This window comes from Monodon monoceros, unplaced genomic scaffold (genome assembly GCF_005190385.1).
Source record: "Monodon monoceros isolate NGI ecotype Baffin Bay Population unplaced genomic scaffold, NGI_Narwhal_1 Super_Scaffold_12, whole genome shotgun sequence".
NCBI lineage: Eukaryota > Metazoa > Chordata > Mammalia > Artiodactyla > Monodontidae > Monodon > Monodon monoceros.
Window position 1 is genome coordinate 111317211 of NW_021703768.1, and position 12684 is coordinate 111329894.

The 12684-nt window shown below is 47.2% G+C and overlaps 1 protein-coding gene across 2 annotated transcripts in view; it reads right to left on the reverse strand.

Annotated features, from left to right (window-relative positions):
* FSTL4 (follistatin like 4) overlaps positions 1-9500 on the reverse strand; it is a 440571-nt gene extending 431071 nt beyond the window's left edge. For both annotated transcript variants that reach the window (XM_029215752.1, XM_029215751.1), the window contains exons 1-2: positions 9303-9500; positions 1594-1729 (exon numbers count right to left, since the gene is read on the reverse strand). In XM_029215752.1, coding sequence (XP_029071585.1) covers positions 1594-1719 — 126 coding nt within the window. In that variant the 5' untranslated portion in view covers positions 1720-1729; positions 9303-9500. The remainder of the gene's footprint in view (positions 1-1593; positions 1730-9302) is intronic.
* Positions 9501-12684: the final 3184 nt, after the last annotated feature.

A 12684-nucleotide genomic window follows, 5' to 3' on the forward strand; every position in this document is an offset into this window, starting at 1 on the left:
ACCCCCAAACAAAAAAAAAGCCTCATTTCTTCAGGATGAGCATCATCTACTCTTTCTTTGGTACACAAAGAATTAGGGTGGTAACAACTAAAATAAAGAGACCCTAGGTCGATATCAACTTACCTTCAATTTACGTCCAGCTAAATCCCACCATAATAGGCTTGACTCTTTTAATTGAAATAAGTGATTTAAACCAGTGGGCCAATGAGCCCCGAAAGTAAGAGCACTAAATACACATAGTTGTGTGTTTGCCTGCTTGCTTTGCTATTCAATATTCAACAATATATTGATAGGACTTAAATGATCATTTTCCCTCTGTATGGATATGAGTATAACGATTAAACGATTCCCACTGGGAAACGCTGGGCTCGCTAGCAAGTCGGCCTTCAGACTCTTTCCCAAGAACATTAAGTTGTGTCCTTCGTGGATTTGGGTGGGAGAGACAGCGTTTCTGTTTGATCATCTGCTCGCCACAAAGGGAAGCCGCAGCGACTTCAGCAGGAAAAGAGTGCACATTAAATTACTTCTGCAGCTCCCTGGACATTAAGCCCTGTAGCTTTGGGATTGCGTTACAATTAAGTAATAATGAAAGAGAAATCGTGTCTTTTGCTCAAATAACGCATTAATCCTACCATATAGTGTGTATCGTTATTCACTCTCCAGGTAACATTGACTTTTGGGGGTGATTTTTCTTCCTCATTCCACAGGACGGGAAGCACGCACAGAGAAAAGGAGAAGGGGAGGCACCGCGGAAGACAGTGGCAGTTAAGATGCCCTGGAAAGCTCTCAGGTAAGAATTAGTATTCATCACGTCATCAAGAAAATCCTAGGCGGTTTTATTGAAAGGGTGTAGCCATTGCTCAAGGTTCAGCATGTACAAAAAAATCAGCACGTGCAGAAAATCTACATCCCTCATGAGCCCCAAATTCATGAGGCCTACTACCCGAGCAGGGCTGGTTGCAGTTTATGACTCCTTTTCACGACTTCAGACCAGAGTTCACTAAGCAATTAGCAGGATAGCAAGACTCTCCCGGGAGGTATTTGAGAACAAGTTTTTCAAGCACTTTAGAAGCATTTATATATACCTAACATGCCATTAATCATTCTTATCTGTTCATTAAGGCCGTCTCCCTTAGGACCTCTACCCTCCAGTTCTTACTCAGCCTGGTTCTTGTTATCTATATAGCTGAAAAGAAGTCTATTTCCTTTATAACATTTTTTAATTAAAAGACTTCATTAATTCACATGGGTGTGCTCCACCAATGAGTCAGCACTTTCATAGTGCTATTAAATATACACAAAGGCCGTTCTCTGGTGGGTCTGTGTGGAAGACAAAACATGCAACCATAGCTTGATCTGGGGATACATTTTTGGCACTGGAGAGATTTTAGACCATTACTTAACAGCATGATATAAACCTCCTGTCCTTATCAACACACGTGGCTTCCTTCTGTCCCCTACCAAAAAGGGGGCAGGATTTTAATTTTCACTGCAATCTACTTGATAAAAACTAAAGGTGGAAAGGAAATTAGATACTCTAACATTGAAAAGCAATGAGTTTTAAATGGCATGTCAGCCGTGACGTGACTATACCTCTTCCCGGGACTCTCCCACACCCATGTTCAATCCTCTGCTGGTTCCTGGGTTCATCCACCCCAGCGCAGCAGGCAGGGAGGCTCCAAGCAGTGTGAGATGCAGCCAAAAGCATCCTGGTTTCATTTTGTTGAGTCTGTTGAGAAAATGACAAACACTCAGAACTAAGTGCCGCAAAGTGTAAACATGTCAAGGCGTAGTTAGTTAGTGAGTACCTGTGCTCCAGAATCAGATAAATCCGAGTTTAAATTCTGGCACCAAGCGTTCTGTTTTCCTGTGGAGAAGTTATAATACTTCGGAGCCTAAGTTTATTCACCTCTAAAATGGGGTCAGAATAGGTACCCAATAGCGCTGCTGTGAGGACTGAAGGAGGCAGGGCTGGCACATAGTAAGAACTCTAGAAATGCTAACTGGTATGTAGAAACCCACTTGAAATGCACCCGCCACTACATCTGCAAGAACAAATGAGGGTGAGAAGGCGGAGGCACCTCTGTTAGGTTACCCTATGTCCACGCTTCTGTTTCCTCAGGAAGTATTTGCAGCTGGGCACACGAGTGCTCAATAAATGCTGACGAGGGATCGTGTTAAACCTGTAGCACTCCTGTTTGTAGATGATGCCTCAGTTAACAAGATAGTGAACTTCAAGACAGCATTAAAGGGTCTACTATTTTTATTTTTGTTTCAAGACCAGTCCTTGTAGTAGAATCCCAGCATCCAATGGATAAGAGGATTTCAGTAGCATTTAAGATATTTCCTGAGACTCACTTGATAGATTGTCTAAGAAATGGACAATTGAAAGTAATCAAAGAATCACATGGATGAAAAAAAACTACGGATCAGCTATAATAAAAATTCAACTCCCTAACATATGCTGGGCATTGTGTTAAGAGGACAAAGACACAGACTGGTGCATTTGTCCAATTAGCTGTACTTTTTAAGGCTTCCACTGTGAACATACTCCAACCTTAATTTCAGTGTCTCTAAGAAACATATCCAGATAGAACTCATCATGCAGTATCTAGAACTCTTACTCAAGGAAACTTGAAGAGTTATTAATTTCTGTGAGCACCATACAATTTAGTGCTTAACTGCATGTGGTCCACACTGCATCCTGCTCATGGCTGGGGAGATGAAAACACACAGAGCTCCTTGGAGGCCAGCACCCCCATCACTTGGCTTAGGACTGGTCATGAGCAGGTGTCCGAGTCAGAGATGATTAGCTGCTTGAGAGACCTTACAGCCTGTTTGCGGGGTCCACCCGTGCTCACCCCCAGAGCCAACAGCTTTGAAGGATCCCTGCTGTACACAAGGGGAGGTATCAAATGATCACTAGCGCTGATGCCAGGGCTGCCAAACAAATACACTCCTGCCACATTCCAGGTTTCCTTTGGCTGCCTTCCATACCCAAATAAAGCTGCTGCTCCAGATTTGCTTTATGTCCCCAACTTGAGACAGAAATGCCCACAGGAAAGAGAAGTCAAACTAAACATTGTAGGCATATAACACTGGCCTGTGAAAGGCAAGGTTATAAGTTATGACTATCTTTTAAGAGAAGACATCTCTTTTTTCTCTTTCTCTTTTTTTTTTTTTTTTTTAAAGAGTCCACAGGCTCCTACTCCTACCTCTGTTGCTTCGGCCGTTCATCTTTGACATCTGGAGGGAAAGCTAGAGTTACTGGGGAAACGATCCGAGTGGCCAGTAAATACAATCTGAAGGTCATGGTCTCAGCACAGTCAGCACCAGCTCCTCCCTCTGAAGAAGGCAGAGTGGAGCAGAACGCTGCAGCATTACCAGCAGCCACCCAGCGCTACGCTCCCTGTCTGGGGCTCCAGCTAGGGTGTGTGTTCTTACAGGGATGAGGAGAGAAAAATCACATTTGGGACTAAAAGAGAATAAAAATGACTTCCCTAACTGCAACCAGTTTTTCTAAAAATAAATAGGGCAACTCCCTACTCCCCATAAATTATTCTCTTCTGAACACAGAGCCATCCATGTTCCAGAGACTGCAGAAAGCAGTTGCTGGATTTTCGGAATTTTTTTTAAACCAGCAAGAGTAACTCAAGCTAGAACTAGAAAGACACTGCTTCCTACTCTACTTTTATTAATTCTTCCCTACTTATCCACCATCAACCAGTGCTCATGGAGTGAGCATATATATAAAAGGTCTTCTTCTCTCCCTTTTCATGCCTTCAAGCCCAAATAAACTAAAAATAGCAAGATAATCAAAACTTACTCTAGATAATGTACAGATGTCAATCCCTGGAGTTATGAAATATTTGAGCCACAATATCTAGTATTTAGTTTTCAGTTTGCCTAGTAATCCAAGACCAATTATTTTGGATGTTTTATTATTAATGGATAATATCAGAATAAATTCTGTTCATTTCAATTGTTTTGGGAAGCGCCAAATCACTTCATTTAAGAGGGTGTGCCCAGACCTCTGGCATTAAACCAGCTGTTCTGAGATGTGTTTCAGGAAGCTGAACTGCAGCCCTACTGCACCTGGAGTCATCTCTGGTTTTGTCTGGTTTGTGTTGAGATTTCCGTAGGATTTCATTGGATGACAGGGAAACACACGAGCCAGGCCAACTACTGAAATATTCCTAGGCAGCCTCTCTGTAAAGTTTATTTCAGCTTGGCCACCACTAGATCAAACTTCATTTGCATGGCTGATTTGCATGAGTCTGAGATGTCATTTTATACTCATGGTGACTGACAATTCATTCCGTCTACAGCAACAACATCTTAACATTTACAACCCAAGTTTTATGACAGTTTGGTTCATAAAAGAAGAATACTGCGTCTAAATCAATTTTGATGATCTGTCTAATAACCAAATAGAGACTATCTATTTGATTAACACATATAGCAATTACTATGTGTCAGGCACTGTTCTAACTGCTTCATAGGTATTAACTCATAATCCTCATTTCTACTCCATGAGGAGGGCAATGATTATCCTCTAGTCAAATGACAGAGGAAATGGGTCACAGAGAGGGTTAAATACCTTGCCAAGGCTGCATGGCAAATAAATGGCAGAGCTGCGACTCCAAGACAGCCAGGTGGACTTGGTGTCTATACTCTTAAACCCCATCCCCTGCTGCCTCTTGATACTTAGAAATATTTTATTTGGATGAATGGTTGGTTTTAGATGGGGAAACATCTATGTACAGCAAGATTAGAGGCCATGAGCCCCAAGTCTCTCCTCTAACAGATGCCCAGAGCTGTGTTCCTCCAGCTTTCATGGCTCTGAGCAAGGCCAGAGGGGGAAGCCAAGCTGCCCCCCTCCTACACTTCACCCAGGATGGGGCCACTCAGCATGCTCTCCTTGGCCTTCCTTGGTGCTGTCTTCACTGGCCAAGAATGTGGTTGAAATAAAGAAACCATGAGGAGATACAAAGGATACCAGGCATCAAGAGTACCCTTTAGCTCATGGGCAACACCAACCAGCCTGGTAGACAGTCACTTTGGGCAAAGAGGACCTGTTGGAAGATTACTCATCAAATTCAAATAGCCCTACTGGCCCTCAGATGGAAGAAAATACAAGAATCTCCCTGTCAAAGAAACGGGAAGGTACCACTAATAAGGTCACAAGCCCTCTTTTTCAACCTAGAGCTCCTTTTGAAATCAATTTAGGTTTATAAGCTTCATTCAATCCATGCTAGAGTCCCAAGATTGGTTATAAATCTACCTGAGATTGTTCTCATAAAAGACCTGGAACTACCTTTCCTTTCAAACAACTCGTAAGACACAATCACTTGATATTTAAGACATCTCGTTTCCAAGAGAAGTACTTCACTGCTTCCTCCGAGGTTTCCCAGCTGAGCCTCATGTTTCCCCATGCTCAGGAGAATCAGGTGCCAGACTGGCCACTGCACAGACAGGACACCAAAGGCCTAGAAGGTGGAGGAATTCACCCAATGTATGAAGCCAACTCAGTAGCCAAACCTAGACTAAAACTCAAGCATCCTGACCCCTAGGCAATTATTTTGTTTCTAACATAATCACAAACTTACGGATGGAATATGTATGCATTCTCTGTTTAGACAGACTGATTTTGCTTTTTTTAGTTCAAGATGGGCCCCATTAGATCATATACCCCCTTGCTGTGAAAACCACAGGATTTTCTGGTGCTATAATATAAGCTGATATCATGCTATTATTTATTTGTACTTAAAATTATAGAGGTACGACAAATCTGTAGAATGTAACATTCCAAATACTGACTTGTTTTTTGAAGGAAGTTGAAAAACTGTGACCTAAGAATGCAAATGACCAGGGAGAAATTGGTATGAAAATGTAAACTCCAAATCTACCCCACCAGAGAACATACAGCAGCATGTAAGCTGTCTTTACTGAACAGTGTCAGAAGGCAAAGAGAAGCACAGGCATCAGTACAAACTTCTCTTTCCTCCTCCAGGAATCAGCCCTGTTTGGGAAGAATGGGAATTCTGACCCTTGGAGCTTTTGGGAAAGCTATTCACTGGTTCCTTCTCTCTCATCCTCTCTCAGAATATGGTGACATTACCGGAATAGTCACACGGAAATGGCTTCTCTTTGTAACAGACAGGACCAGAAATTATGAAGATGATTTGGCAGAACTAAGCAACACCACCCATCCTTGAAGAGAATGGTAAAGTCTGTGATTTTGAGGCACCTGAATTTCTAACCTAATTGAAAAGTGTATGCTCTAGCCAATTACTTTTAGGTGCATTGCATTTTACACATGTGATGTTGGCAATCAACAAATAGGAACCAATTGGGGACCACCAAAATCCTACAGTTCTCTTCTGTATGCCTGCCCAATGTTCAAAGAAAAAAAAAAGGCGTATCAACTCCAACCTAAAACCAGGAAGCTGTATGCTAATTTCTTTTGCAAGGTTTAGGACCCCAGTTTTGACTTGTCAGTGTTTTAGGAAAAAAGGAAAGGGTTCAAACTTCCTAAAATAATCTCTAAAATACCAATCCAGGGAAATTAGGCATGGAAACATATGAAGCCAACCCTGAAGCAATCCATAATGAAGTTATATTGCATTTCCTATTAATTATCTACTCGGTATCTTTGGTTAATTGTTCCAACATTTGATAAATTTGATATCTAAATTAGTCTATGTGCAATGTGTAAATCTATGACATTCCTATTTACTATGAAGTTAACGCACAGAACCCTCACCCTTCCAACATTCAGATTATGCCTCCTAAGTACGATGTTCGCTCCACTGTAGTTCTATTTTACTTGAAGTTGCATGCCTTGTGTTATGCACCAAGATAGAAAATGTAAGGAAAGATGTGCTATTGAAATAACTGCCTAATTTGATTAATTAGTAAGCACAGAGCAACACAAGAAAGTTGAGTTTGCAAAGAAATACCAAAAAAGGCAAAGTGGCAATTAAGGAGATTTTTAGGAAATTCTGACTAGTCAATGACAATTTCTGAAATGTAATGTTGTCAAACAAAAGCTCACATCATGAAGATCACTAAAAAAAAAAAAAAAAAAAAAAAAAAAAGGCTGCAGCCCTTAGAAGAAGAATCCTGAGTGACTGGCAGGTCAAGGTAGAAAAATCCAACCTACCACTCCAGGACACAGCCAAAGTGATAAAAGTTCTCACCATACCCAGAACAAGCTGGCCCCTCTCTGGAACAAAAAGCCTTCCTGGAACTGACAACAATTGAGGGTGGACAAAAAATTTGAAGAGAGAAAAATCCATTGGAACAACTTTTATTAAGCAATTTTAATTCATTACATCAAAGACTATTTTCTTGCACAACCTTTGGCTCTGTCTGAAGTCTTTGGAGAGACGGGCTGTCTTTTTCCCTAGCATGGGAAGAAAGTGAACATTCATCTCAGTGCGTTTAAACAGAAATAAACTAGTAATGCTGCAGTGTCTTCTCACAAAACTGAGATGGAAAGCAGACATGCGCTCTGTGGAGCATCGGCTCAGGCCTTCCATTAGAGTTACTGCCTGAGGGCTGCTGAGCCTCTGGGGTCAGAGAAGCCGTATCCCTCACTCCCTTGACCATTTGCTTCCCAGGTGAGCCCTCCACCTGACCACTGCCCAGACCCAGAGCCTGTCTGGGCCATTCCAGGATTAAAAGGACACTGTTAAAAGTCATCTCTGGCTTTCCCCTAACCTGATGATAGGAAAATAACTCGGGACTTTTGAGAAAAGTCCGAATTTCTTCCCGATCCCTTTTCTCCCCTCTCGGATTGTGTGATAATCAAAATGTGCACCAAAAATGGGCTTAACTTACCGCGCGCCTTCTACTGAAATTCTGTTTCTGTTTGGCTCAGAGAATGTGGACGGATGTTTGCGTCTCAGGAGCCCATCTAGTACCATTCCTGGTGCACAGGCTTGCAACAAATTCACTAAGGGAACAGACCAAAGCTACCGGCTCCGCTTGCCAGAAACCTCGGCGGAAGCGACACCTAGAGGGGAGCGGAGGAGAGGCTGCGGAAGCGCTATTCATCAGCGTCGGCGACAGTTATCAGAAGAGAGGTCGTCTGGACAGCGCATGTGGGACCAACTCTCTGGGCTAGACGCAGACCTAGAAGGCCCAACTCTGCAGGTCCCCAGGAACTTACATAGACGGACACGCTGCACGGGATGCTTGCCACGTTCTGGGCATGGTGAGAAACCCTACTGCTCCAGCAGGTTTCTGTTCCTGCAAGAGGGGCGGGCGCCGAAGTCCTCAGGTGGCAGGCCTCAAGCGAACGCGCTCGGGGCACCGCTTTGTCAGTTGAAGAGAGCCCCGAAGGCTCGCGCCAAGCTCTCCCCCAAACTCGAGGCCACACGCGCACCCAAAGCGGATAGCTCTGCCTGCTTCGCCTAGGTCCCCCCGAAACTTGGAACAGGTCTTTTGCTGGCGCCAAGAGGAGTGGAGATCACCCACATTACAAGCTGTTAGGACCAAGCCCCCTGCCTGAACATCCCCCCCAAACAAATTGCTCACTAGTGATTTCCCAACAAATAACACCGGCCGCTTGCTTGGAACAACGACCGGCCCGACCGAGCAGAAGGAGAGCGGCGGGCTGCCGGAGCCTAGTGGGGTCCCGGGTCCTTCCCGCCTCCTCCGCGAAGCCCAAGCGCTCAGCCCCGGACGCGGCGGCCCTCGGGGTTGCGAAGGCCAAGCCGGGCGCCGCGGGCCCTTCGGGCTGCAGCGAGCAGACACAAGTTTCCCCGCAAAGCTGGAGGAAAGAGGTAGTGAGGACGCCCGCCTCGCGTCCCAGCCCGGGGCCAAGGGCACGAGTCCGAGCCCAGGTGCAACCGCTCTGCCGTCTCGCCGAGGCCGCTCGGGGTCCAGAACACAAGAACGGCACCTGAAGGGTCTCGGAGCCCGGCGCCCGCTTCGGGCTCGGCTCAAGTGGTTCATGCGCGTTGCTCTGCGCGCAAGCCCGGTCACTCCGGTCCCCACTGCAGACCCAGGCCACACGCCTCGGCTCCCCAGCCTTTACCCCGAGTCCTGGCTCCGGCCGGGGTAGCCCTGCCCAGCCCGGGTCGCGGGGTCCCGTGCCTGCCTCCCGGCAGGCGGGCAAACTTGGCTCACCAGGCGCGGCGGTGAGGACTAGCAAGCGCCCGGCCGGGCCCTGCAGGGAAACGCGGGGCCGCGAGCGCTAGTACCCCAGCGGGGCGCAGCGGGACCGGTTGGCGGCGGCGGGGGCGGCGGCTTGGCACCCTCCCCACGGCCGCTCCGAAGCTGCGCCCGCGTACCTGAGGCGGCCGGGGGCCGAGGGGAAGACCAGGTGGCCGGACTCGGAGGGCGAGAGGGAGCGCCCCGTGGTGGCAGCGGAGACCCGGTCCCGCGTCCTTCGGTCGGTCTCTCTGGCTGTCGGCGGGTCCTGGGCGCGCTGGAGGCTGTCGGGGCTCCAGCTCTCTAAGCCGCCGCGGCCCGCTGCTGTGGCACCACCGCCGCGGCTGCCCTATTTCTGCCGCCGGGACCGGAGCCCGTGACGTCACCCTCCGGGCCCCGCCTGCCCAATCGCCGCCACCTGTGCGCGCGGCCCGCCCGACCGCCGCTCAGACCCGCGCGGGGCCCGCGGCAGGTGCGCGGAGCAGCCGGGCGCGCACTCGGGGCTGGAGGACTCCCGGCGCTCCAGGGCGATCTCTGCAGCCGCAGGGGCACGGGGTGCGCTCCCGGCCCTGGCTCTGTGGAGCCCGGCAGCCGACGAGCTCTCCCACCCCCCAACACACTCCTCCTCTCCTCTGGCTCTTTTCCGGGCAGGGTTCCCCAATTCTGTGCTCTCAATATGCGCTGCTGGTCTCAATCCTCAGCTGTAGCTTGTGGAGCTCAGGCGGGGCAGTACACCGCACCAAGAGAGCTGTCCCTGGACGCAAAGTCAAATGACGCTCCCCCTCGCTGAGAGCCAACAACCTGCGAAAGAGCGACGTTTTTATTTCTCTCTTCTGAATCTGCCTTCTCTCACTGCAGAATCTCACTAAATCCTGGGCATACAGAGGCAGTCCCAGTTGACATTTACCTAGCCTGGCCAAGCTGTGACCAGAGAGTCCCTTCTTCTCCCTTAGAACCAGGCATGAGGCCTGGACCTCATCCCCAAGCCTGGGGCTCCCAAAACTTTCTGGATCCCTCTTCAACATCCACAACTTTTGGAGACCACAGCCCAGTGATCATTTTGTTTCCATTAATTGGCCTAAAGATCAGTCTTGGTGCCCAAATAAACTGGAAACAACTTTGTAACTACTAGGGCCCCCCAAATGGTCATACTGTAGCTCCAATCTGGCATCAAACTTAGGAGTAGACTCTAGCCAGTCTAGGCTGTGGTAACTGATGGGCAGGAGACTTTCTGGGGGAAAGCCTCCTACTCTGGCTGTGTGGGCACCAGGTGACTTCCTGGCTTGGGGAACAGTGTCTTGTTCATGCCCCTGTGACCTTTCCTGGCCTGGAGGAGGGGCAGAGGGGCTCTTCTGAGGTTAAGGTTAGTTAAATATCAGGAGAAGGGGAAGAAAAATAGAAAGCTGACATGGAAGAAGAGGTGTTAGATTTGTTCTTTCCTTCAACAGATATTTACTGGGCCCTCCTGTCTACCAGGCATGGTACTAGGTGCTGGGAGACAGCAGTGGATGGGCCAGCGTGGTCCCTGCCCTCTCATAGGTTTTGTTCTGGGATGCAGCCCACCCTCTACTACCACTCAGCTTGCAACCCAGAGCCAGTCATATTTCTGCTATTGGTATGTTTCCCCATCTGTAAAATGAGGACTTGGAGGAAGCCTGGGTGACATCCAGGGCTCACTCTGCTGTGACTTCCTCCATGGATACCATGATTTGTGCTCAAAAGGATAAAGGCTACTCCATGCTCCGTGCCCCTGGCCTTGGCAGGCATGATACTCTCTCAGAATTGACCATGACTCTTTGCCAAGGCCACCCCTGACTGAACCTCCAAGGCTGGCTTGTGACCAGATTCTCTGTAGCTGGATCAGGGAAGGGATGGCACTGTCCATCTTGGGGAAAAGAAAATTAAGACTGAGCATAAAAGGAAGCAGGGAAGTTTGGAAACATCCTGAGCCTCCCCCTGAAATTAATTCTAAGTCGGTGGTCAAGATGGAGCCCCACAGCCTGGAGGCTGGGTTCACCTCCCTTCACAGACTTTGAGGTGTTTGGAAAAGCCAGTTTCTGTTCTCAGCTCTGAGCACAAAGTCCCTGAGTCAGCCTAGTGGCCCTATTACATAACCAAGGCAGGCCTTGGGGTGTGTGTTTTTAATAACTTCAGGGTCATACGTAAGTCAGGATCTGTAAATCGACCAAGATCAGAAATAGCTCTGTTTAATGCAGGGACTGGACTTCCACAAACTTCCTCTGCTCCCCAAAGAAGGGGGGAACGTAGCTGCTGCAAATCAGATGCACGGAATATCCCTTAGAGATAATGCTAACAACTGAAGTGAGCTATTGTGACTACTGTGCATAAAATAAGACTGGATTTAAAAGTCACCTTCGGGGCTTCCCTGGTGGCACAGTGGTTAGGAATCCGCCTACCAATGCAGGGAACACGGGTTCGAGCCCTGGTCCAGGAAGATCCCACATGCCGCGGAGCAACTAAGCCTGTGTGCCACAACTTCTGAGCCCGTGCTCTAGAGTCTGCGAGCCACTGAAGCCCACGTGCGTACAGCCCATGCTCCACAACAAGAGAAGCCACCTCAATAAGCCCACGAACTGCAACAGAGTAGCCTCCGCTCGCTGCAAGTAGAGAAAGCCCGAGCACAGCAACCCAGTGCAGCCAAAAATAAATTAAACAAACAAATAAATAAATTTTTTAAAGTCACCTTTGAAAAAAAAAAGGTGAAGTGTGAATGACAAAATAAAACAAGCCTTCAGGGAAGCAGCATTGGATGCCAGCAGACCTTGACACCTCTTTGAATTGCTCTGTGCTTTCACTTCTCAGGGCAATTCTTGGTTTAATAACAGTCCCCAACTTGGAAAATCGGCTAGATTTTACACAGAGAATTTCAGAATTTGCCTGAAACCCTGTTTCAGAACTTGCAAGCATCCTGATGGCTCTCAGTAGCCAACTATGATGCTTAAATTTTGAAATCATACAATTTAGTAAATTTGAAAGGAGGAAGTTAAAAGGCAACATAAATTCAGACTACTGCCCGAGGCAGACTCAGAGACACACAAAAGAAACTTATCAGTGTATTTTTACAAGATCAAGAAGTTTAAAAATCCCCAATATATGTTAGGGATTTTACTTTACCAGTTTTAAAACATTTTTCTATTTCTAATCTCACCAAAAACACAACCACATGACCAAAAACAGCTGCCAAATAATGTGTCTCCTACAGGTCATTTCAGATTGCAGCTGTGCATCAGGATACCCAGAGATGACACATAGTTGTGGGGGTCAGAAGGAAGCAAGACACCTCCTCCAGATTCTACCAAAAGTTACCCTGTCACTAGCAATGGGTCAGGTCTACAATGGGCTGATCAAACAGTCCCAGAAATACCCATTAGAAGCCAGTCCGGGAGGTCACATGAGAAGGTGGGAATAGGCAGGGAACTGTCTTCCTTGTCTTGCATGATTTAACATTCGGCTGCCTGTCCAAAAATGTCTTAGCAAATCTTCAAACCAAACTATGCAGCT